The 26,690-nt window shown below is 37.1% G+C and overlaps 3 protein-coding genes across 6 annotated transcripts; 1 reads left to right on the top strand and 2 right to left on the bottom strand.

Moving 5' to 3' along the window:
- Window positions 1-160: 160 nt before the first annotated feature.
- On the bottom strand, window positions 161-15,020 carry LOC127972435 (nuclear mitotic apparatus protein 1). 3 transcript variants are annotated; one of them, XR_008157092.1, is made up of 24 exons: window positions 14,928-15,020; window positions 14,034-14,083; window positions 13,655-13,740; window positions 13,482-13,561; window positions 12,803-12,888; window positions 12,400-12,468; window positions 12,154-12,244; window positions 11,911-12,058; window positions 10,973-11,109; window positions 10,745-10,856; window positions 10,540-10,657; window positions 10,320-10,460; window positions 10,095-10,208; window positions 5,786-8,962; window positions 5,485-5,694; window positions 5,224-5,387; window positions 4,845-5,130; window positions 3,942-4,149; window positions 3,414-3,550; window positions 3,012-3,338; window positions 2,188-2,274; window positions 1,786-2,016; window positions 1,564-1,629; window positions 161-372 (listed from the first exon to the last, which is right to left on the bottom strand). XR_008157092.1 is itself a non-coding variant. In XM_052575916.1 (24 exons), the coding sequence occupies exons 2-23, from the start codon at window positions 14,073-14,075 to the stop codon at window positions 1,588-1,590; spliced, it is 6,063 nt and encodes a 2,020-aa protein (XP_052431876.1). In that variant the 5' UTR covers window positions 14,076-14,083; window positions 14,928-15,020; the 3' UTR covers window positions 161-372; window positions 1,564-1,587. The 3 variants fall into 3 exon arrangements, 2 of the variants coding, with proteins under 2 accessions (XP_052431876.1, XP_052431874.1); XM_052575916.1 differs by having other exon boundaries at window positions 1,564-1,599; XM_052575914.1 differs by lacking the exon at window positions 1,564-1,629.
- LOC127972437 (leucine-rich repeat-containing protein 51-like) lies at window positions 1,897-18,268 on the top strand. 2 transcript variants are annotated; one of them, XM_052575921.1, is made up of 4 exons: window positions 1,897-2,032; window positions 16,257-16,462; window positions 16,554-16,702; window positions 17,775-18,268. In XM_052575921.1, the coding sequence occupies exons 1-4, from the start codon at window positions 2,023-2,025 to the stop codon at window positions 17,911-17,913; spliced, it is 504 nt and encodes a 167-aa protein (XP_052431881.1). In that variant the 5' UTR covers window positions 1,897-2,022; the 3' UTR covers window positions 17,914-18,268. The 2 variants fall into 2 exon arrangements, with proteins under 2 accessions (XP_052431881.1, XP_052431880.1); XM_052575920.1 differs by lacking the exon at window positions 1,897-2,032 and adding an exon at window positions 15,177-15,603.
- A 402-nt stretch (window positions 18,269-18,670) lies between these two features.
- LOC127972438 (ragulator complex protein LAMTOR1) lies at window positions 18,671-22,637 on the bottom strand. The gene is made up of 5 exons (XM_052575922.1): window positions 22,450-22,637; window positions 21,416-21,558; window positions 21,258-21,335; window positions 20,947-21,070; window positions 18,671-20,304 (listed from the first exon to the last, which is right to left on the bottom strand). The coding sequence occupies exons 1-5, from the start codon at window positions 22,489-22,491 to the stop codon at window positions 20,212-20,214; spliced, it is 480 nt and encodes a 159-aa protein (XP_052431882.1). The 5' UTR covers window positions 22,492-22,637; the 3' UTR covers window positions 18,671-20,211.
- Between the last annotated feature and the right edge of the window lie 4,053 nt (window positions 22,638-26,690).

Raw genomic sequence — 26,690 nt, 5'->3', positions numbered from 1 at the left:
TTAATTTAATTAAAAAAAAACAATAAATTTCTAAAGCACTGAACATTAAACAGAACTGCAAAAATCACTGTTTCCCAATTCAGCAAACACTTTCAGTAGACACTTATCTACATTAATAAACTGCTTCGATTTAGCAACAGCTCAAAAAACTGTCAAAGACTTAATATAATAGACTTTATTACAGAACAAGGAATACACTTAAATATCATACAGCCAGTTGCATAAACAAGACAGTAATTAAGACCACTGCATCCCATAATAAAAAATAATTTATTTGAAAAGAGAAAAGCAAAGCAAATAAAATAAAGAAAAGGACACGGATGGTTTTGGATTTAAAAATCCTCAAATTTACAGCTTAATCCTGATCTTCGTCTGAGGAGAGAGAAAAAGAGGAGTCAGGAGATTAATTCAATGCATTAAAATACATTTGAGAATGAAATTAGAAATTACAACAGAAATGGGCTAAAAAAAAAAAAAAATCTAATTTTGAAAGTGACACACTAAATGTTACTCAAAAATAGATCTGGAGTTACACCAACATCAGGTGAAATGATCAGAAATGAAGTGAGATCACCAGCAAACCTCTACAGAAATGAACTGTGATTATTTTTATACATTATCTATATATATTAACAGCCATGTGACAACTTCAGATGTGGTTCATTTGGTTAGAACTGATCTAATATTTATACTATTTTATTTTTTATGCAAATACTTAAAAACACCAGCCATCAAACTCACAAAGCCACAGTTCATTTTTATTGAACATTAATTCACCCAAATATTTGCTGGAAATGTTTTCCCTTTCATGCCATCCAAGATCAGGATGAGTTTGTTTCTTCATCAGATTTGGAGAAATGTAGCATTGCATCAGTGTCTCATCAATGAATGCTCTGCAGTGAATGGGTGCCGTCAGAATGAGAGTCCAAACAGCTGATAAAAACATCACAATAATCCACAAGTACTCCACACCACCCCAGTCCATCAATTAATGTCTACAGAAGCCAAAAGAGTTTTTTTTTCCCTTTATCCATAACATTGTTCACTAATGAAAAAGTCTCACTGACTCTAGAGAGTCTCACTGATTTCAAATAAAAGTGATTCAAAACATTTCCAAATAAATATTTTGGAAAATTATAGTGCGAGGACAACAGGTGATTTTTTTTTTTCCACTGGAGGAAGCGTTATTATGGATTATATGGACATGGATTTCTTTTTAAAAACAGCTTTTGGCTTCTGTAGACATTAACTGATGGACTGTAGTGCTGTGGATTATTGTGATGTTTTCATTAGATGTTTTGAGTCTCATTCTGACGGCACCCATTCACTGCAGAGCATCCATTGGTGAGACACTGATGCAATGCTACATTTCTCCAAATCTGATGAAGAAATAAACTCATCTACATCTTGGAAGCCATGGGATGAGTAAATCTTCAGCAAATTTTCACGTTTGGGTGAACTGTTGTTCCTTTAACACCAGAGAGTGAGTCAAATAATCCCACACAAGTGTTAAGACACCCTCAGTGTTGAGTGTTACTGCCTCACATAACAGAAGATACATACAGTTAAATACTTCAGCGGAGCGAGTCACTGTGTTTCCTAAACACACACCAAATGCTTTTAATACACCTGCGAATTTTAACCACAAATATTTGAATTTAAATAAATCAAGTAAAGGGATTGGGCTATATTTACTATGGCATGTTCTACCATCTGGGACTGCATATCAGATGCAGTTAAGTCACATGGTTTAGGTTAATGATTATAGAGAGCGTGTTTATTTACCTTTTTGGCATTGGAGGATTTGGGGGATTTGTTTCGGGGAGACTTTCTCAGAGTGGAGTCCAGAGGAGACTTGGCGCCCGCAGCTGAACGCAGGGCACAACTGGCCACGGCGGGAGATTTGCGAGCGCTGTTTCGTAGCTTGTTGAGGCCACGCTGCAGCCTGCTGTCACCACGACTGCTGTTCTTTGGAGTATTTACAACCGTGAACATCACAGATTGCCTTCGTTCGGCCTACAGATGAAAGGAAGTAAGAGAAAACAATTATTATCACTCTGTGAAATGCACTCATAAAATTACATTTTAGTAAATTGTGCATGAGCAATTTTAATAGAGTAAGCAAGTTCACTCTCAATTAAAGTCCATGTTAGTAACAACCACAGACGTCTAATAAAAGTATCTTACCGGCGACTTCGGAGGCTTGTTTTGACTGCTGCCGAACATGCTTTTAGGTGTCATTTGTCGCGGAAAGCAACTTGTCATCTTCTTCATCTGTCAAAACATCATTACTTGTGAACAACAGTTTTAAAATTTAGTAACATTTACAGTTTATTAGATTGGTTCAAAGACATTCAGAACCAATAATTGAGCATTATTTTTTTTCCCAAATTCAGTTTTATTTTTGGCTTAGTTTTAATGGTTAAATTTTAATGGTTTAAATGGTTCAAGTACCTTTTTTATTTCTCCCAAATTCAGATTTTTTTTCCCCATTAAAATTGTTCTGGATTCAGTTTTAATGGTTTAATTAAACTTTAATAAACAAAGCATGTCTAAAAAATGTAATTCATTGGTTTATTATTTTATATTATATATTTTATGATAATAGGGCCCTATGAAATTTTTTATTTGTCCATTAAAATTTTTCTGGTTTTACAACTGATTAATCTTTTAAAATTTAGTCAAATTAAAATTTTAACAATTTAGAATTTCCCCATTTCATCAAATGAAAATAACCATCAATAATTAAAAAATTAACAATTGCTTTGGTTTAGTTTTACAAACAAATCAAAACAATGGAGAAAATGTGTGTCATTAAGATTATTAAAACTATTTTTTAAGAGATTACTAGAAGTTTTACATTATTGCACAACAGTCATATTTGTGTCACATTTCCTTCGTTTTATTTTAAAGGTTGTGGAGAAAAACAAATCAACTGGAATCAATACTTGCCCCTTCATATTTCCTTAAACATTTATTTAGTCTAAACAGGGGTCTTTGTTCTCTCATACCTCAGGTGTGTCTGGGGCTTGTAGTTGAGAGCCGGGGCGTTTGGGAGCCAGCGGGCTGCGTTTATTTTCTGAAGCACGTAGGTTTGAGCTTGTTTTTGTGAGCCGGTGAGCAGCAGTGCTGGACTGGATCTGACCCGGAAGCATGGTGGCACGCTGGGGCCTGGAGTTGGCAGAGCTCTGGCTCGAACTTGTCACAAGGGAGAAGCGGCGATTGTTCAGGGACTCCTGGATCTGACCTGGCATCATGGACGCACGTCGGATCGTCTCACTCGGGTCACCCATTCGCAGGTCCTCATCCGTTATAGTGAATGAGGGTCCCAGGCTGGGCTGTCAAGGAAGAACAATAGTTTGACTCTGGCCTTCTACAAACAATGCAACAAAAGCGAACCATTCCCAGCTTACCCTGGACTCCAGCGGGTAGCTGCTCTTCAGGTGAGGCAGACAGGCTTGGTTTCGCCACTGTAGCTCGGCGATGCGCATCCAGTCCTCCGCAGCATGTTCAGGTTCATTCTCTGCTCCAATACAGAACGTACTGGTGGCTACAAAACACACAAAATAAGTTTTTATATTGAAAGGACAGTTCATACAATAATTACGTTTTTAGTTTAATTAAGAGTAAAGAAAATACTACACTAAACTTACTAACAGTTCTCAAGTGGTTATCAATCTTACTTTTCCAATACAAATAAGACCAGTTAACCTTTTCATTACTGAATATAAAACATTATGACCAGTGTGCAACTGGCCCCAGTTTTTTATTTACCCTTGTAAGATCACAAGTACCCTTGTAAAACCCCCCCACCCCACAATCCCCGATAAAACACCTTCTCATTGTATCTACACAAATCACATAGGTGATCTATTTTGATCTCTAAAAATAGGTTTGCATCTATGAACTATAATCCATGAAGTCTAATGACAACATTTCACCTCCTGGCAGGCCAGCATTGTGCACGGTGCTTCTGCGATAACCGGGAAGACGCTGAAGGGTGTCTGCTCTTGATAAAGTTGCTGTAGCATTTTCCTCTGAGAGGTCCATGGAGAACGGCCGTGAATGTTGGCCTGCCAAGTTGGGCTGAGATTGGGCAGAGTGCAGACTATAAAATGACTCCTCGCCTTCGGCACATCCTGATGTTTTCTAAACAAGCAAAAATAAAAGAACAAAAACACTTTAGTTTAGAGCCTTTGCGACACAGTAGCAGAGAGAAGAAAAGAAGAAGCATTCAAGAAGCATTTCAAGACAAATCAGTTTACTAGGGATGTAACTATTCACTCAATTCACAATAAAAAGTGGAGAAGACTTTGAATTGTATATTTTTTAAATCTGAATGAGAGCACAGATTCACTCTCTGACTGCAGGTGGCACTCATAACTACTTTAATATGTATTATACAGAGGCAAGAATAAAAGAAAACACCACATAAACTTTTCTCAAATCAGTTAGTTCCCCTAAAACAGACATTAATATAAACCCCAACCACATCACGATTCGTCTCAACTGACTTGAATCATCATATAATTATTGATTTTCAACTGGTTTGGAATGCATTATCACATCCCTAAATTTCATAAAATTCTTGCCAAACTCATATTAAAAAAAAATTGTCTTATCTGCAATAGCACCTGACGAGAACTGTCTTATAAATGTTGCTTCTTGCGCTCAAATAGCTTAAAATAGCGTATATTTCAGGTTGGTCCAACCAAAGTTTCACATGAAGACCTGTGATTTTGTTGATTGGCTTTAATTTGGAAGGTGGGACTTACTTTACAAATAACTTTTTTTTTTTACCCAATAAAGTGCAGAAGGCAAGAAAGAGGCAGTGCATTTCCTACCTTAGCCATGGTGATGTTGATAGCCTGTGTAGTACGACGCCTGCGAGCCGAAGCAGTGGGCTTCTTTGCAGAGTCAACCACAAGATCGCCAATGGAAGTGATGCTGGACGCTAGTTTGTGCTCAAAGTCGTTGTTCTGGTACCCTTTACGCTTGTTGTCTTGTTGACCCATAGGTGTGAAATAGAGAGTCTCCAGGGATTCAGTCCCCAAGGCACGACGTTTAGCAGCCAAACGCTCAGAACTACGTACCAGTGGAGTGCTGGATTCACCCAGGATAGACGAATGACTGCCAAATTGGGATTTTTTTTTTACAATGACACTGCATGAATTACCTGGAATACACTGTGAGAAGCTTTTATGATTGGGTTCATTGAATTACCTGTTAGCGTTGAGCGAATCGTTCGGCTCAAACTCCAAGCTGTCTGTACTGATGTCCTGCTGTTTCTCCTGGACTCTGGTGTACAGACTGTCTCGGTGTCTCATGTTCTCTTTGTCATTAGTCATCATCTTCTGCTCTCGCAGTTGCCTGTCAGCAAAGTCCACCTACGACAAGCACACAATTAGATAGGAAACTGGACGGGAAACTCAAAATTCTCAAGCCTTATTTCCACAGTCTTTAAATATTAAACTGTAAACTAACTTGTGCTTCCAAGTTTTTCACTTTGGTCGACAGGTTTTTCTCCTTGGTGCTCGCCTGGTTGAGTTCCATACAAGCCTGTGTCAGTTTCGTCTCCAGAACTTTGACTTCACTCTTGCTGGCCTCCAACGAGTGCTCGAGAGTTTTATTCAACTCCTGGGCCTCCACCAGCAGTTGCTTTTTACTGTTGTAGTGACTCACAGCCTTCTCCACCTGAAGAAGTATAGCAAGTCATGTCAGACCGGAGGTTGTCCAAAACTATTTCTCATGAAAGAAACATAGAAAGATCTCATTCAAAACAGACCTGTGCTTTGTAGTGCTCTACTACTTCTGACTTTGTCTTCAGCTGCTCCAGGAGTTCCTGATTCTCCTCCTCTAAAACAGAAATCTTCTGCACTTCATTTTGGCAACTTTGGATTTCATCTTTGAGAGAGGTTACTTGTGTTGATAGGTTGTCCTTTTCTCTTCTCATGATTTCCAAATCCTCCTGGAACCCCCTTTTTTCAACAAGAAGCTCACCAATCCTCTTCACCAGGTCTTCCTTTGAGTGTTTGATCTCAAGGACTTCAGTTGAGAAGGTTTCTCTTTCCTTTCTCACCATTTCCAAATTCTGCTGGTACTCCTCCAGTTTTTGTTGTTTCTCATCAAGTAGCTCACCAATCTTTTTCTCCAGGTCTTCCTTTGAGTGTTGGATCTCAAGGACTTCTTTCTTCTTTTGTTGGCAGACCAGTTCCACTTGTTTCAGCTTCTGCTCCAAGGACTGCAAAAGATGGTCTTTGTCTAAGACGTCACAACTGGAAGTTTCTAGTCGTTTCTGTAGGGTTGCAATCTTTTCTTCAAGCACTCTGCAGAGTTCATCTTCAGACTGTTTTTCCCTTAACTGCTTATCATTTATTTCATCTTTAAGAGAATTTAATTGAGCTTCCCTCTCGGAGGCAAGAGTGGAGGCCTGTAGTATTTTAGCTTGAAGTTCTCTTACATCTTTCTCAAGCTTCTGAGACTTTTCTTTAAGGTTATCTTGTTCGCAAACTTCCTTTCGAAGCAACAGAAGCTCAGATTCCTTCTGAGAAGCTGTGGTTGTCAACTCTGCCACTTGTGTCTTGAAAGTAGCCAGGTTCTCCTTTAGTGTGTTACGTTCAACCTCTAAAACAGAAATCTCCTGTTGCTTCTGCACTTCTTTTTCCTGATAATGTCGGATTTCATCTTTGAGTGAGGTTACTTCAGTTGACAGGTTGTCTCTTTCCTTTCTCACAATTTCCAAATTCTGCTGGCACTCTACCAGTTGATGTTTCTCAACAACAAGCTCGCCAATCTTCTTCTCCAAGTCCTCCTTCACCTGATGGACATCTTTCTCCTTTTGCTGGCACAGCAGATCCATTTGCTTCAGCTTCTGATCTAAAGTCTTCAGAAGCTGGTCTTTGTCCGAGACGTCTCGACTGGCAGTTTTCAGTTGTCCCTGAAGGGATTCAACTTTCTCTTCTAACACCTTACGGATATCATCTTCAGACTGTTTAGCATTCAACTGATCTTGAAGAGAATTAACACAAGCCTCCCTCTCAGAGGCTAGTGTGGAGAGCTCTAGGATTTTAGCTTGAAGTTCATTAACCGTTATCTCAAGTTCCTCACGCTTGGCAGTCTCAACCTCCTGAGCCTTTTCTCTAAGGCTCTCTTGCTGGTGCAGTTCAGAATTTTTCTGTGAAGCTGCAGTTGTTTCCTCCACCAACTTCTTCTCAAGGACAGCCATGTTCTCCTTTAACGTGTTGCGTTCAACTTCTAAAACAGATATCACCTGTTGCTTCTGTACTTCAGTGTCCTGGTAGCCACGAATTTCCTCTTTAAGAGAAATCACTTCAGTTGACAAGTGGTCTCTTTCCTTGCTTAATATTTCCAGATTCTGCTGGCACTCAGAAAGCTGTTGCGTCTCAACATTTAGCCCAACGATCCTCTTCTCCAGTTCCTCCTTTGCCTGATGCATTTCAAGGACATCTTTCTCTTTTTGATGGAAAAGTCCTTTCATGTCTTTGAGTTTTTGATCCAAAGAGCCCAGCAGTTTGTCTTTATCCACAACACAACGATTGACTGTATCCAGTTCTCCTTGTAGTGTGCCAACCTTCTGCTCCAATTCTCTGCGAAGATCATCTTCAGACTGTTTGGCACACAATTGTTGATCCTTCATCTCATTTTGAAGGGAAATTACTTGAGCCTCTCTCTGAGAGGCAAGAGTGGAGACTTCTACAATTTTGGCCTGAAGCTCACTCAACTTTTTCTCAAACTCTTCACCCTTGACTGCCTCAAGCTCCAGAGCTTTTTCTTTCAGGGTCGCTTGATGGGAAAGCTCCTGTTGAAGCAAGAGGAGTTCAGATTCCTTCTGTGAAGCTTTAGCTGTCACCTCAGCCAACTGGTTTTGAATAGAAGTCATGTTTTCCTTCAACACATTGTGTTGAGCCTCTAAAATAGACAATTCTTGCTGTTTCTTCACTTCATTTTCACTGTAACGACAGATCTGCTCTTTAAGAGTTGTTACCTCCACTGACAAAACCAGCATTTCTTCTTGTTTTTCTGAAGCAAGTGAAGAAGCAGAGTCAAGCTCTTGCTGAAGTTTTTTAACAGTGTCCTCATGCTCTTTGCGATTTGATTTGATCATTTCATTTATTTCAATATTTTGTTCCTTGACAAGCCTCAGCTCGTGCCCTACATTGTCATACTCGCTCCTCAGATTTCTGATTTCCTCATCTTTTAGGGAAATCTGTTGGGACAGATCCAGAATTTGTGTTTGGAGGCTCTTGATTTTGGTTGAAGCCTGACTAACTTTGTTCTCCTCCTCTGTTTTCTCCTGTCTGAGAATATTTATTTGCTCCTGAAGGTCTCCAATGGACTGCAGATGCTCATCAAGACCTTGCTGCAATGTGCATGTTTCCTTTTTCAGAGATTCATTTTCTTGCACCACTTTCTGATGCTCTTCCAGCTTCTTCTCATGATCTTGAATTGTGGCTCTTGCACTTTGCAAGTCAACAATAAGGGCATTCAGAGCATCCTGCTGTGATGCCCTTTCCATTTCCAAACCCTGGATCTCAGTATGCAAACCATGAACCATCTTATCTAAAGAGGCTACCTTCCCCTCCAGCTCCTCTCTCTGTTGGCGAAGGTCTGCAGAGATTTTGATCTCTGCTGTCAACTCCACTTCCACCTGTTGCAGGCGAGAAACATCACTTTCCAGAGCTGATATCTGTGTGGTAAGCATTTCCTTCTGTGTCCGTAAAGCCTCCTGCAATGTTTCTCTCTCCAAACGGATGCTATTGATGGACTGCTCCAGATCGAACACCACCATTTGGAGTCTTTTGGTTTCCTTTTCAAAAGAGCCTCTCTCCTCAGTCAACAAAGCCTCAACTTCCACCTTCTCCTTCTCAAGATGGAAAATCGTATCCTGAAGCTGAGCGAGTTTAAGAGTCAGATCTGACAACTCCTGTTTAAGCTTCTCCCACTGAGAAAATCAAGAGATAAAAAAAAAGTTATCTTAAAATTAGACAACTACAGTAAAATATTTTCAGCTCATAATTAAACATATGTCTTATAATATTTCTCATTTCACAGTGAATCCATGTACAGGTATTGCTAGATCATGATGTGAACTTCAGACTCTGATTAAACAAGCTTGTATTTTTTAACAAACCCTAATATAGTGAAGGGGACACTATACTTTCAAAAAGCTAAGTATTTCAGGTGAGACGATAAACTGAGGTCCTGAATCTCTGTAGTAATTAATAATCCCAGAGTGATATTCGAAAAGAGTTGGACCATGTTCACCCATTGGTCTCTGATCATCATGAGTCGCATTTCCAATGTCGGGGAAAAATCCAATCCGATGTGGATTATAATCAGCATTCAAGGCAGAAATATTTATAAGCGATGCAAAAGACTATGCACGCTAGGCATTAGCATTACCATAGTAAACATGGTAAATGCGACCACAATCAGCTTCTTATTATCTGTCCCAATCCTGTATTTATTTAGTAACATTTTATCCATCATAAGTCTCGTCTCAAGAGTTTATTTAAAATTTTGCTCTGCGTAGCCTGTCATAAAAATACAATAATGTTTTTTTGTTCGAGAGCTTTTATAAAAATATAGAAATGATCATTCTTTCTAAATGTGATGTATATAGGCTACTGTGACTACAAATGAACAGACACAGACTCAACTGAATAAGCAGGCTCTGTTCATAATGCTTTATTTTGGTGACTAATTTTCAATCCTGATCAATTCATTCATTATGATCAATGTATCACTTACTATAGTAAAACATTGATGCTTTTGGAATTAAATACTAAATGCTTTTATCATGTTTGTTTTGTGATCAACGTTGTCTGATAACTTCTTTGTTGACTGTGAAACAGACACACTGTGAATGCACTCTTTCTGCAACATCAAACTAAAGTGCAGGAAAATAAAATAACTATAAATAAAATGTCAATAATATTATATATATATATATATATATATATATATATATATATATATATATATATATATATATATATATATATATATATATATATATATATATATATATATATATATAAAAAAAAAAATTTACAGACAGATAGACACCTCACCTCCATGATGGGCCCCAAAACCTCTCCTTTCTCTTGAGATTGAGCTCTCTGAAGTTCATCTTCCAGAACGGAGATCTTTCCCTGAAGTATCTGAACCTGCTCACTCATACTCTCCTGCACGAAGAGAACCAAAAAACACAGAACACCGATTAATACCAGAGAGTACAAAGAATTAAAACATGACAAGAATAAAGACTGCGTTCCAATATGTTTGAAATTATCTACCTTGTGTGTGACGGCCTCATTTAGCTCCTTCTCCAGAAACTCTTTTCTGCTCTTCCACTCTGTCTGTGCAGATTCGTGAGCCAGCGTGAGTTTGGCAACTTCCTCTTCTGCGCTTGCCAGCTGAGCGAAGACATTGCGCACCTGATGGGAGCAGAGACAGGTAAAAATGATCTGATCGTTGTTTTAAGCAGGACTTCAAAACAAAGAGACAGCATTTCACCTGTGCAGTGAGTGATCCATTCTCCTCTGTCAGTTCATCAATCTTTCTCTCTTTTTGGGAGTTGTCTGTTTTTAAGTCTTGGCATTGCTTTAGAACCTCATGCACTCTGTGAAGAAGACTGTTCAAGAGAAAAAAAGAAATTAAACATTTATTTTATTTTTTAATAATTACCGGAAACCCAAATTTGACCTTTAGTGCACCTCACCTCTCGTTCTTCTCCTGGAGCTCCAGAAGTGCAGCTTTATGGTCCTTCTCCAGCTCTCCTTGTTCCCGCAGCATTCGCTCCACCCGGTGCTGAAACTGTGAAATCACACCCTCTGTGTGCAGAAGAGAGAGAAAAGTTCAACCAGTTCACTGCATTATATCTCATTCACTCCAGACAGCATAATTAAATCCAAGGAGACATGGTGATGGATGGGTAGATCTTTTGTACCCTTCTCTGAGATGATGCAGATCTGATTGGTCAGTTCTTTCTCCAGCTCGTCTCTCACGTCTCCCTCATGTGCCAATTCCTTCCGGAGTTTCTTCAGCTGGAAATGCGGCGTGCTCATAACATCCTGCACTGGAGAGCTGGAGATCAAGAAATGTAAGGTCATTATTTGGGAATTCTTCATTCAGTAAACTATCATATGCAACTCTACATGTTTCCAACATCAAGCAACATTTCTGTCTTCCCTGAAAGCAAAATATCCCAAAAGCAATGAATATTTCAAGCTTAAATACTATTCTGTCATTGGGTTGCGCTTAATCTGTGCATGTGTGCAGTTTATGTTAATTACCACAAAAACATGCTTTGTTTAAGGAAAATAAAAAGGTTATGGCAATAATGGAAGTGAATGGGACCCATTTTAAAGGATTTAAAAGTTTTTGAAAATTATAAATTCTGTTGTTAAAACTTATAAACATAATATTTGACCATATTTAAATAATTTTAACAGTAATATTAAGATTAACACCACTGCATTTTCACGGCAAAAAAAGTTGTAAAATGTGTATAACATTGCACAGAAAAAATTTGTAAGCCATTTTTTTTCCCAAAAGCAAACATTTGCAAATACATTTTCATTGATTTACATGAATTAAATAAAAAAAAGAAAAAAAGTGGGAACTCAGTTTTGTGGTATTCAAAATTATGAGCAATATTAAGAACCCAGAATATTCCTTAATATTTGAACATATAAAAAGCCAGTTATATTAATCAACAAAATGCTGATTTTAATGTAAATAAATGTATTTTCTATTAGCATTGCCATACTTGTTTCAATACAATTACAACTTTTAAAAACAGTGATTCGTTTAACTTTTTTTAATGGTTTTAGTCAAGAAACTGCTTTGTCCTTTAGCAAACAAACAAAAAAAATACACACTGACCCGTCCGAGCTGGAAGCCACTGTACAAAGCTCTTGAAACTGAACTCTGGGAGGCCGTTGGGACCGGTTTACGATCGGAGACTCATCATCTGTGTATAACGGCGAGCTCCTAATGCTTCCACTGCTAGAGTTCACAACGTTCATAAAAGCTACAGAGAGCGTGCATGTGACACACAAATGATTAATAGACGAGCATAGATTTTATTTAACATTATCCAATTCACAACGCAATGTGACTACTTACAGTCTTGGGCTAGAAACTGATCTAGGCCTTCCTCTAAACACAGACCATCAGCATCCTCTTTTACAAAACGAAACATGGATGTAACGTCCGACTGACACAGACAGAGAAAGAGAGATGAATAAGAGCCTATGTTAGAGGGTGAACATTTCAAAATTCAATATTTTTGATGCAGTAACACTAGATAGGGAGCTTAGAATAGCAAAGCATGTAGTAAGTTACCGAATGCGCGCATTAGTAAACACTCACCTCTACATCTGAATCCATTGGGAGCAGAATGCCCTTCTTAAAAGTGCAGTAACAAAGCAAAAGCGCCACCTGCACACATACATTAACACAAATAAGTGCACAACATTTGACCTGCATTATCATTAAAGGAACAATTCATCTAAGAAATACGCTTGGTATATGAGAACACAGTCACAGTTTTAGAGAACTCGCCAAAGGTTTCTTAAATTATGGAAGAGCAAGGACAATATTTAATATAAATCTGATTGGATTACTCTGAAAGAGAAAGTCACATAGACATAGGATGCTTTGAGGGCGAGTAGTAGATGGACGCATTTTCATTCTCGGGTGAACTGACTCTTTAATGCTTACATTATTTATCCATTTAGTTTGAAAACCCCTGATTAAGAACACAAAATTATACCTTAGCAAGCTGAAGCTCCAGGTCAATCCCTCCACTGATCCTCTGTAAGATGAGGGAACTCTGTCTTTTGGTGAGGTGAAAATCATCTGTATATGTAAGACACAAGTTGTGAGCAGGAAATATTATCTTTAAATAGGAACATTTATATTTGTACATGTTAATATAAACACACACACACAAACACAGAGTGTTCCTGTGGCTCAGTGGTAGAACATTGCATTATCAGCGCAAAAGGTTGTGGGTTCGATTCCCAGAGAACACGTAAGGTAAAATAAATGTTTGCTTGAATGCTCTGTAAAGTTGTTCTGGCTAAAAGTGTCTACACACACACACACACATACATATATTTATATATATATATATATATATATATATATATATATATATATATATATATATATATATATATAAATAAAAAAATTGCTGCATGTTGCATATCATGCAAATGTTAAAGGACATGGTCATGAGATTAAAAAATATAAAGTATATTCTGTGTATATATTTGTTATACAACAAATACTTTCAACAGAGCATAATGTCACTACTAAAAGTTTTCTCATTAATTTCATAAAAAGTGTCCGAACTAGCATTATTACCCATGACAGCTGATGCAAAGCAAGAGATGAAGAACATATGCATCAAACTGTAAGACCTAAAAAGACAACATTTTGACACTCACCATGCAAGACACTGAAAATGATCTCCATTTTCTTGTAAAGTGATAAAGTCTTAAAATCCTCCGTGTTCTCGGATCCCCTTCTACAGTAACAGATAAAGCATTCGTCAGGTGTTAGTGCTAGTCATAAAGGTATTTCCATATTTACCATCCAAGGGTCTCCAATGTCAACTCACAGTTTGAAGCAGATCTTCAGGAGCCGAAGCCCATCTCTCATGGGAACGAACTCCCAGACATGCTTCTCTGGAAACATGGTGTTCATCTGTCAAGAGAATAACAGTAAGACATCTTATAGAAGAAACACTTCAGTGTTTTAAACTATAAAACCAACATGTCAACAGACTAAATAACTGTGAACAACAATTCAATTAAAATTAAATTAATTTTATGCATTTAGCAGACGCTTTTATCCAAAGCGGCTTACAGTGCATTCAGGCTATCAATTTTTACCTATCATGTAAAAATAATAAATATATTATTATACTACAATAATATATTATATTTGGCAGTTCTTTGAGTACATTAAAATAAAACAAAACTGGAGGACATTCTTACCCATGCCAAGAGCGGTCTCGCCTTTTTCATATTAAACTTCATGGCGGACTCTATAAAAAACATATTTTGAAATTATACTACAGCAAATAAAGTGGAGAGAAGAAACAAATCAATGTATAATATTCAGTGACACGATTATACCTGGAAAATAACACAAGCTAAATGTTTACAATTATCAGATTGTTAGACTTCAGGATAAAAGAGGCCAAATTGAACATTTCTAAGGATACAGAATAACATTAGGGTAACAAAATATTATCACGAATATATTTATATATTATTGCTTAATCTACATAACAAAACAGGGAACCAACAATGTAAGACACTTCCATTGAGACCAGCAGAGTTTACATTAAAGAGAAAAGAAAAAAAAGAAAGAAAAAACAACAACAAGGAACAAAGCTGTGGTCGATGAAGACATTATAAAGATTTTCTTTGAAGCATTTGAAGCTCTGAAACATTTTAACAAACATAAAAATATATTGAAGGAGGGTTTATATATTTTTTTCCATTTACAAATGAGTTATGGATATGATATTCACCCATCATATATATATATATATATATATATATATATATATATATATATATATATATATATAGTAGCATATGGTGCATATCAATACCTTTTATATAAACTTCCCAAAGTGTTAACAAGTTCAGATAAACGCAATATAACAATATTTGCAGTATAATTACATTTAGCAAGTTAAGTCAAGTGTATTTTGATTTGTTTGTTTACTCTGGAAGTTAACATTTTGCCCGTTAACCTTATCGCAGTTTAAACTACTTACGTTAACGTTACATATCATCGTGGGATAAACACTGCCCTCATAAAATATATGCTGAATATAATATTATACTATAATGAATTTAATGTTTGTTTTTTTTTACCGTGATTTCAGGGTGAGATGAGGCAAAGAAACACATCGAAACTCTGACTGAAACGTTTTCAAATTCAAACGCAGCGCCGACTGTATATGTTGGTCGTCACGTGATTACTCAAAGGCCCATTCTCATTGGCTAACTCAAATTGAAGTAGCCAATGGAAACGCAGTTTCTTCCGCAACGCCCCTGTAGGAAGTTTTTCAAATGTCTAAGCTCTTTGCTATCGTTATAAAACGCAAAAAAGTAATGTATTCCACTTATAGTTTTAGAGATTTGAAAAGATAAAGCTTATAGTCATGTCTAATCATGAAACAGACAAAGAAAGTGAAGTAGTACGAAAAAGAAACCGAACGAACTACATCTCCCAGAATGCTATGCGATGCCAATTGTTTCTATAGTAACTTTGTTTAGGTCCGCCTGCCGTGGGAAAAGAACAATTAAAATTGAACATGAGAAGTTTTTTGTAAATTACTACTTTATTTTGGGTTTACTTTTTAATTGTCATTGCATGTGAATACATTTTTTTTTTTTTTTTTTTTTTTTTTTGCATTTTCAAGATTAATTAGTTTTTGTAATTTTACATCGTATTTCAATTTGTAGTTTTTAATCTTGCTTTCTGGAAGTTGGGACATGTTTGGGTCTCCAGTGGATTTTTCATTTAGGGAGCTCAACACAGTTTCAGGTGTGTTTCTACAGTTCATACTTTTATCGCTTTAAAAAGTTTAGCTCATTAGCTCCACTCCTTCATTTTAACGTCAGAATAATTTTTCTGCCTTTTATTTTTTACATTAATGAAAATCGAAACGTATCTATTATTCCTAAATAAGGCACATTTTCAAATGAACCATGATAGTCAGATACGTAAACGAGTCGTTCTTTTGATTCGGATCGTTCAACCGGTTCCCCCGGTTCACAGAAGCGAGCGGAGTTGATAGGTGGCGTGCAAACCTTTATTTAGAGCTTTCCAGGAAAAAAAAAAAAAAAAAGATTTAATATCTACGATTTTGTTTCCGTCCAAGATTTTCAGGTTTCATCAGGAGTGAAATATATAATGATAAGTGTGTTATTACAATTTTAAATTTGACTAATAAATATGATGCTAACCAAATTCCACAATCACAGATCCAAAATTTCTTCTTTTTTTTATTAAAGAAATAATCAATACAACTGTCTAAGAAGAAAAAAGCTTAAAAACAATGTCTTTGCAATTCTTTGCCTGCTTTTACTGAAATGCAATTCTAAAAACTTGTCATTATTTACAGGTCCTGTTTTTCCTCTTAAATGTATGTGTACACATAACAAATGCATTGCTGTTTACAATCTGTGTTTCCGTAGACATGCTGTCTGATGAGCCTAATCCAGGTGCTCGTCCACTAAAGCGTAACTCCGAGCAGAAGATCCTCAGCACAACGCTCAGACTCAACAACAACTTCCTCTCAGACTTGACAGGACTGATGGACACACTCTCCGTTCTTTACGCTGACCCCATGCGTCTGGCCTGGCTCGACCTCTCCTTCAACGAGTTTCAACACATCCACCCAGTATGCACTCAACTGAGCACAATTGGTGCAATTACTGAAATACGAGAGGAACTTATTTGGGAAAAAACAACCTTCTCTCTCTTTCCGTCAGGTTCTCACTCAACTCAAAGAGCTGCGCTTGTTGTATCTGCATGGAAACAGTATTTGTAAGTTGTCAGAAGTGGATAAACTCGCTGTGTTGCCGTTTCTACACACCATCACTTTGCACGGCAACCCCATAGTGACCGAGCCTGACTACAGGTACAATCAAAGGTCAAAGGTCAGGTAGATTAACAAGTCAGGGAGCAGAAGGGTTTCCATAAATGACAATTCTAGTCTTTCTAACCTTGTATAACTGACTTTCGTCCGTGCAACACAAAAGCAAGAGAGAAAATTGAGAAAATAACAGGTTCTTAATTTTTGTGTCTGTACACCACAAACATGCTTTACGTCAAATGAAGTGAATGCATCCTGCTGTGTCTAAAGTGGGTGATTTTCCACTGTGGATCTCTGTGCTGTGGCGTTCCTGACACAACAGGTGCTGAAACTGCGGTTAGGATCCGGTTACAGACCTCTGCTGTCCTGTGCATAGCAACAGTAATCACATATAGTTCTGATAAGCACACGACATGTGCATGTGTAAAACCATTCTCAGTGCACGCCCTGCAATCTAACAAGAGTATGTCCAGGGCAGACTTGCTTCTGAAAATCAAAAAGAAACAACTGAGGCAATATATTTTGCACAAAGAAGCGACTTAATTTGTAAGCATATTGTAATGCCAGACATAATTTCCCATTTAACTCTCAATACCACAATGCAAAAAAAAAAAATATTTAAAAATAATAAAATGTTTAAATAGTAGGGTTTTATTTGTTGTATTGGTTTTAGTTACTAAAAATGAAAACGATTCTATTCAATATATATACAATATATATATGGGGTAAAATGTCTAATGGAAATGTTTTTGTGAGATTCACCTATATATTATTTATAAATAAGTGTTTTCAGTCTTTTAATAAAAACAAAATAAAATAAATGTAAAACTGATTATAAATGTATGCATGCCAGTTTTTTTTTACATTAAAAGCTTTCATTACATTATTTTATATTCTGTAATCTAAAAGTCCATTATAATTAGAGAGAAAACAAATATTATTTTTATATTATTTTTCAATGTTATCAAAAGAAGTGCACTAACTTTAACAAACCGAACCTTGATGTGAAGCATTATCTATTTCTCTGTCATGAAATGTTGAATTGCTCAGAATTGTTTATAGAACCACAAAATAAGTTAAATTATTTTACGAAGTTGCTTGTCTGCCTCTCTCTCAGGACACATTTGATCAGCACCCTTCCTCATGTGAAGATGATTGATTTCAGTGCAGTCACCAAACAGGAACGAGAGCTGACTTCAGTTTGGCAGAGGAGCAGAAACCCACACAAATCCATGAGTCACAGCAAAGTGGACTGAACCTTCTCCACTCGACATCCTGATACGTCTAATAAACATGAATGTGGAGTTACAGCTACGGATTGATCTGCAACAGTGAGCTGACTTTAAATGATAAACTAGGCTCCTCCAAAACGGTTAGACAGTTATAGAGCTGTTACTTCAGTGAGCCAGAGTGTTTCTTCATTAGTTGTTGATGAAGCCACAGGAGTAAGTGCTGAAACATCTTAAGCAACAGAGAAACGTTTATTTAACTAGAAAATGGCATAGAGTTTCTTTGAGAATTGCAGTAAGCAAATCAAGACTAGCATTCTCACTGTACACCAATGTATGTCTGCTAAAATAAAAACAACTTTATAATTTTGAAAGTCTTTAATGCATAATTTAATTAAACAAAAACCGTTTTAACAGAATATTGAGATTAATTTTTTGGTACTAGGCTAAGAAATGTTTTCTCTCTAAATCAGGTAGTATTCCACATTTAGGTAACAAACAAACAAACAAACTTGAACACTATTAGTACACTGCAGCAGAAAACTAAATATTTGCAGCGCATTTTATCCCTTTTAAAACCTCAAAGAAAGACAAAGGTGCCTTGCCATGATCTAGAGAGCTAATAGTGCCACACTGGTCTGTGAGCTTGCATAAATACATAAAATCTAAATAAATAATTACACACATACTGTGTGGCATCTCGGGAAAGAACGCTAGTTGTTTTAATTCACTAGTCCTTTCCTTGTTTTCAGCACAACAGCAAAAAAAAAATGTATGGACTTACTTAAAGCAATGTAATAATATTTTTTTATTATGTTAAAAGTGGAACAGGCAAGGTAAATGCAACCCTGTTTGCTTGGCTAAAAACATCGCAAAGCCTTACGACTAAGGCATAATGCAGCCAGGGGGCGCCCTAGAGCCGTTTACACTTCCCGCTACACACGTATTAATCATTCATCTCGAATCATTTTACACTCTGTACATTAAAGGCATTGACACAAAACATCATTTACAAACCGAATCACTTCCAAGCCGCCTTCCCATCCCAAACATTCGGAGTTGACATTATGTTTATTTGTTAGACAGGCCACGCTGTTCTGGCTCGGTTTAACCGGGTTTTGCCATTTTCATTACAACTGCATGACCATTTGAGGATTATAGGAAAGGTGCACGGTAAGAGAAACACTTTCTCTTCCGTTAAAAGCAATTAAACTTCTGATACATCCCAGGATATTTACCATCCACCATAAAAGCTGCATACAGCTCACTGATCTACGTATGCTTGTGATGTAGACCTTCGTGAGAGGAGTGCCATGTTTAATTTTTAACTGGAATGAAAATGAGGCTGTGAGGGACTGAAGCATAGTGCATTGAATGGATTGTCCCAAGAAAACTTTCAGGAGACAGAAACTCTTGAAGAGTTGTGACTTTATATGATTTGTATCCAGTGAGTGCTATTGTAAAGACTGTAAGGTGAGTCTGTCCATCACAGCTTTATCATCATCTGCGTAAAAATTCAATATGGCATCCAACCTGATGGTTTATTGTCAAATAGAGGTAAACGATTTGGGGAAATGACACAAAATTATGTCTAAAGTTGCAGGACATCATATGCTTTCCGTTTTTGGGTGGTTAACAGTGATAGACTCACATCTGAAACAGTTGAAAAACAGCCACACAAAGCAAATTAGTTATATAGAGAATAATAAAATAAGAAGGTTAATGCGATATTACATGCATGCTACTCTGGTTAGACAGAAGTATTATGCATCCCACTCTGGATCCCAATCTCAGTGCATACAATTATGAGAATGAATTAGAAATAACGAACCACAGTGATTGAAGAACACTACAGGAGAATCCACCATAACCTGTGTGTTAAGATGACCCAGGCAAACGGAGAAAATATACAATTCACTTTAGTACAATAATTGATAAGTCTGGATGTGCTCCTTGGTTTAACAATCTCCAAATGATCAGGAAACTGAAAAGCCAAGAGAAGAAGAATTAATAAGAACGGATAAAACTAAACAAAAGCTCACCCGAGCAATCGTAGCAGCTGGACGCCGCTGAGTTTTGGTGAAAACGGATTCGATTAATGCATGAAAAACTCGTCAAAGCAAAGATAGTAGATCAGATGTTTCTACCCTCTGGGACGACGTGATTTACTCAAGGAGCTCTGTTTGGGGTGAATTATATTTATCTGCAGGGCCTTCAGAGAATAAAGACACGAGCGTCTGCATCTCAAGAAGTTTGGGAGAAGTGAAAGGGCTAGAAAGAGAGAAAAACAGTGGAACTGGGGAGGAAGGAGGTCCATCTTTTGAATCATGGTATAGCAAACTGTACCACCAGCTCTTCCTTGGCATCTACTTTGATTTGTGAGATGGCGCTGTAGGCGTACGCAGCGATCTTAGAAACCTGAGGGGGAAAGCAAAGCAATAAATTAAAACGGTAAATAATATAGAATAATATCTAGTGATATAATGACTCATATTCATCACATCGCCAACAGCCTGATCAATGGAGAATGCACAATTTATGTTAGCATTTTTTACACTACTGCTTGTCAAAATAAATTAATACTTTTATTTAGCAAGGACCCATTTTAATGATCAAAAGGGCCAGTGAAGATATTTATAATGTTAAACAAGATTTCTATTTCAAATAAAAGCTGTTCTTTTGAACGTTCTATTCAACATAAATATATAGAACACTAATATAGAACACTGAAATAGAAAACGGTTACGTTAAACTCTAATTTCACAACATTATTGTTTATACAGTCCTAAATGCATCTTTGGTGAACACCATCTTTTCAAAATGTAAATAAAAAAATACCAATGAACCTCTAACTTAATAACAATGTGTTTTTAAATAAAAACAGCTGTTTAAAGCATACATGCATACATTTTAACTGCTACAATTGAACTGCATTAGCTTATTTATATATTGCATGTTGACTGAATTGTTCTGTTCAGTGATCAATCACTAATAATTTCCACACCATGCCTTGGCATATCTAATCTACACTGATATGGATATTTAATAACAGAGTCTGACCTGCTGTACGTCTGCGTGGGGGACCAGGTCAGCGGCGAGCACCTGGTGAGGTTGACTGGTCAGTGACGGGAGAGGAACAGGCTTCTTTTGAGACAGCGTTCTGCTCAACACCTCCAGTTTGGTGCTTTAACACAAACACACATGATGATTCAGCATAAACACAACCTATGTGCAATCTTCATCAGGTCAAAAAAGCTGACATATCACACTTCTAGTGATGCATGGTTATGACGTCCCACACATGGTCACAATAACATACATCTAGTCGTGTCTATGGTTCATATCAATGGTGTTTCAGCAGTGTGACGCACCTGTACTGTCTGGCTCGGTCCATGTATTCATGTTGCTCCATGCCTTGAGAATCAACAGCAGACACATCGATTATATTCCTAATCAACAAGGAAAGAAAAAGGAGTTTTAATCTACCAACATCCAAGACTACAGAAGAAAGGGATTGTGTGTGTCGTACAGAGCAGTCCGCTGGAGGATGGTTGTGAGCAGGGCCTGTTCATCTGTACGGTTGGACGGCAGGCTGTCTGCGTTTCGCTCTGAGCCATTGGTGGGTTTTCTGTCTAAGTTTGGGTCAGGAATCAATGGCTTCACCTCTTCGTTCTGCACAAAAGAGCCAAAAGGAGGTTTGGTCAAAAACAAGATCATCACACTTTCTGGAAAACCAGCGGGTCACTGTTTTGAGCAGGCAATAGTGGACTAAAACAATTACTAAAGAGCTATTTGTCTGTGCCACATGTCCTAAGTAAAGTCTCCAAATTATTACATTTTAAATGAACATGTTTCCAAGGTGAACTGAACCAGTCATAAATATCCAAATAAATCACTAAATCTGCAAAATGACTTCTTACATCATACAAACAAACTTGAACCATGTTTAAAAGTGATTCATACGAAGAACACATTTCAATTTTGTGATTCATCTATAAGGATTTTAGTTGGAGATATATATTTGATTAAATTAATTAAAGTCTATGAGATAGAGCACAAGTAAAATAAAAAATAAAAACATTGAGGACTGAGAACAGTAATAATAATAAAAGTTGTACACTGCTTATATACAATAAATAATAAAATATAATACAGTAAGCATAACAATGTGAGAATGTTTAGAAATTTTAATTTTTAATTTATTTGCATTGGCTTTTTTCTGTTTTAAACAGAGCAAACTCATAAATCACAGATTTTCAATGTGGTCTAAGTGTGTGTATAATTTCCCTGCACATCAGATCTGACACATCTGATCCATTATGACATGTCTCATGTGAAATCAGCCTTAAACTTGTTATTCTGATGAAACAAATACTTAAATTATGCATTAGAGTAAGTTTGTTCGTTTGTCTTGAAACACACTCAGTACTGGCCTGTTCTTGAGAAATTACACACACATTCAACAATATTAATCGTGTGTTGATTCTGATTACAGGAACACAAACCGCACATTCAGCTGTATTTTATAGCTGGTTGGGTGTATATTGATTAAATGTGATGTACCTGCTCCGACGTTTCGCTATCGCTGCTGAAACAGCACCCCATGACCGCCGTCAAGCAGGTTTAATCTCTTCTTTGTGGGTGCTTTTCGTCTCTGAAGCGCTTTTTTGGTTTTCTCGTCTGTTGACTGTAAAGCACTTCGCTGCAAACGGTACCATCACATGACAGAATTCCCAGTTAGGTCACGTGACTTCCGTCTTCTCGTCATACGCTACACGTCAGTTCCGCCCGTTTATTATTTGAATGAGCTGATGCGTTGCTTTAACTAAAAAGTAACTGCTGTTTTGTTCGTTTTTTGCTTTTCTGTAAGCATCATCTACTATCAGATGAGAATGAGGTTTTATTTTCTATCCAGCCAGTCAGTCTACAGATATTTTAAGCTGAAATGAGGCTTAGCATTTTCTAGAACGACTTGTTTTTCTGTAAGCTTGACTGTAAAGTTGTTTTTATGGTCATTTTATAGGATGTTGTTTCAAACAATTGAAGCATTTGTAGAAGAACTTAAATACTTGGCATGTTGCTTAAAAACAGCCTTTGCATTTCTTCATGTTTTAAGCCTAGCCAAAAAGCCACGTGTTGAATGTGAAACACAGCAGACTTAGTTTTACAAAGTTTACTTAATAAAGAATTAGCCTCTGATCTTGTAACATAAGTGTATAACAAATACACACCACAAACAGAGTATGTGTGAAACAGACATAAAACCCCCATGTGTGTAGTGTAATATGCCGTATATTTATAGTTTGCATGCGAAAGATTTTCCCAGTTTGTCCAGCTTTTCATGGCTCAACTGTTTATAAATGTTAGGAATATTTACATCATCCTACAGGAGACAAACTACCATCAGAGACCCTGTTTCAGAAAGGAGGTTCAGAGAAAACTCTGAGTATGTTAAACCTGAAATGAGGGAAACAGGGTTTGTGCTTTTCAGAATGGGAGATATGTCAATTTGGTATTTTGGAATCTATTTTAAGTACATTTTACCAAAAACAATTATCTGCGAGTGGGGTAAGAAAAGTAATCATATTACAAACGTTTATGCAAGTTTGTTTTGTTTTTTTATATGCAATATGCAAAATAAGAAAAAATGCACTTCAATTATAATTTTACCCCCAGGAAAAAAGAATAAAAATATCTTATTTAAAAAAGTTACTGCAGCGTTACTGTAGCATTATAAGAACCGTTGAAATCAACAAAGAAAAACAAAACAGTGTCAGCTGAAAATTAGCGAAACTAAAGTCTGACGAAACAGAGTTGAACGTTTAACCGAGCTGCTGAAAAGCCAATAGTTTGCTGTTTTCTCCTCATTCATTATGATGATGTCTGAGATCTTCTGTAAATTGGCACATTAAGCTTATTTAATTGTGAGACAAACTACAGGATCGTCACTTTAAGAGATAATCACATTTAATCTTTTACATCAGGTTAAAGTATCCCACATGCTTAAAAGTACTGTTAAAGACAGAAACTGTGTGTGTGTGTGTGTGTGTGTGTGTGTGTGTGTGTATATATATATATATATATATATATATATGTGTGTGTGTGTGTGTGTATGTATATGCTGTTTAAAAATGAAATCTGTGGTTATCATGCTAAGGAGCTGACTGAAAGCTGGTGACTCCACAGTAGAGACAGGCTGCATGTTTTTAACAATGTTTTAACTGTATGAGAAAAACATACAGAGAATCACTTAAGACACTTTGCTGTAGACCCATTCCACATAATAATATTAATTAAAACTGTATGTTAACACGTGGGCCGAATCCGCTCCGAACTCCCGAACTGATTCAAATGATTTACGAACCATCTCCAAACTCCCGAACTGATTCAAATGATTCGCGATCCACGACTGACTCAAATGATTCGCGATCCCGCTCCGAACTCCTAAACTGACACAAATGATTCGCGATCACCAAACTGACTCAAATGATTCGCGAACCCGCCTCGAACTCCCGAACGGACTCAAATAATTTGCGCTCCGAACTCCCGAACTGACTCAAATGATTCATGCTCGAACTCCGAACTGACTCAAATGATTCGCGAACCGCTCCGAACTCCCGAACTGATTCAAATGATTTACGAACCATCTCCAAACTCCCGAACTGATTCAAATGATTCGCGATCCACGACTGACTCAAATGATTCGCGAACCCACTCCGACATCCCGAACTGACTCAAATGATTCGCGATCCCGCTCCGAACAACTAAACTGACACAAATGATTCGCGATCACCAAACTGACTCAAATGATTCGCGAACCCTCCTCGAACTCCCGAACTGACTCAAATGATTCATGCTCAAACTCCGAACTGACTCAAATGATTCGCGAACCGCTCCGAACTCCCGAACCGACTCAAATGATTCGCGAACCCGCTACGAACTCCCGAACTGAATTAAATGATTCACACTCCGAACTCCCAAACTGACTCAAATGATTCGCGAACCCTCTTCCCAAACTGATTCTAATGATTCGCGATCCCCAGACTGACTCAAATGATTAGCGAACCCGCTTCTAAATCCCGAACTGACTCAAATGATTCGCGATCCCGCTCCGAACTCCGAACTGAGTAAAATGATTCGCGATCGCGCTCCAAACACAGGAGAACTCTTTGACCACAGCTGCAGTGCTTCAAAAGCTCTTGCAACAGCTCAACACTGGTTTTCTCTGAGGTGGTCGGATCACATCAGATTGTGGTTAATCTTGCAGATCATGACTTATATCTGCTCTTCCTCTCCCTGCAGTTTGGTAATAATAAAGATTCCTCATTTGAACTCCCACCTCTTCTGTGGGTTTTATTGTTCTGGGTCTGAATTTGTGCTCCTGGGGTCTCAAAAAAGAAACATTTTCAATCTCCAAGGTGAACGTTAAGACATAGCAAAATTGAAATTAAAGGTTTATAATTTTAGCATTGTGAAATATGTAATGATGGAGTGTGTTATTCATCGAACTGCAAGAACTGTTGAAATCTGGAATATCATCTTTATCTCAAATTCTTAATAACAAGGAATATGAAACAACAAAGGCTCTTTGTAAAAATTGTACACCTCACTGGACTTTATGAGAGAATTTAACTTCTAGGCAGAGATCTTCGATTGACTGAAGAGAGCAGCAATACGCCTTTGATGCCTAGTCTTTATGAAGAAGAAGAAAATCATTCATGCTATTAAACATTGAGTTTATTAAAGAGGAGACTGAAGACATGAGTGATCCAGAACCATCCAGAATAAAACAAAACAGGTTGTGGATTAATGCGTATTGGAGACACGAACCGTTTTAAACGATTCAGTTCGATTTGGTGAACTGGTTCAAAAAGATCCGGTTACATCGAATGATTCGTTCACAAACCGGATATGACAAACTGCTTTGTTTTGAACTCTCTCACAACAGACACGGAAGAGAAGGCAATGCTGAATAAAGTCATAGTTTTTGCTATTTTTGGACCAAAATGTATTTTCGATGCTTCAAAAAATTCTAACTGACCCTCTGATGTCACATTGACTACTTTGATGATGTTTTTCTTACATTTCTGGACATGGACAATGGACTTCAATGGAGAGACTGAGAGCTCTCGGACTAAATCTAAAATATCTTAAACTGTGTTCCAAAGATACATGGGTCTTACTGGTTTGGAACGACATGAGAGTGAGTTATTAATGACATCATTTTCATTTTTGGGTGAACCAACCCTTTAATTGAATAATATAAACTCTGCACCGATTAATTTTTATAAAAACCCTGGGTCACATAAAAAGGAAAAACCATAATAAAGCTGTTTTTATGCTACTAAAGTATAACCATAAAAAATCCCCATATTTTTAACCGGAAATGCATATGATGAAGTGAGAGATCACATGTCGGAAGGGCTTTAGCCAACTGAAACAGCATCAAACAATACTAGAGAAAGATCGTACAAGTCTTCATATAGTGACAAGAGTGAGTTCATAGATACTGCAGAGAAGCCTGTGCATTAGACTAGTGATTCTTCTCAAATGCATACATAACATAATGTTGTCCAAATGTGGTCACAAAGTCTATCTATTTAATCAGTTATTTTAATAGACTTAAAAAAAAAAGTACATTCCCATTGTCAAAGTAATTGCAGCATTTTTGCATAGAAATAAAATTTGCAAAACAACAAAGAAAAACAAAACAGTGTATCTAAAAGTTAGTGCAACCATTGTTTAACTGAGCTGCTGAAAAGCCAATAGTTCCCTGTTTTCACCTCATTCATATTGATGATGTC

The sequence above is a fragment of the Carassius gibelio genome, chromosome B15 (genome assembly GCF_023724105.1).
Source record: "Carassius gibelio isolate Cgi1373 ecotype wild population from Czech Republic chromosome B15, carGib1.2-hapl.c, whole genome shotgun sequence".
Classification (NCBI taxonomy): Eukaryota; Metazoa; Chordata; class Actinopteri; order Cypriniformes; family Cyprinidae; genus Carassius; species Carassius gibelio.
Note: the sequence above shows the minus strand (reverse complement) of the source record. Positions and strands in the feature narration are given on the sequence as shown.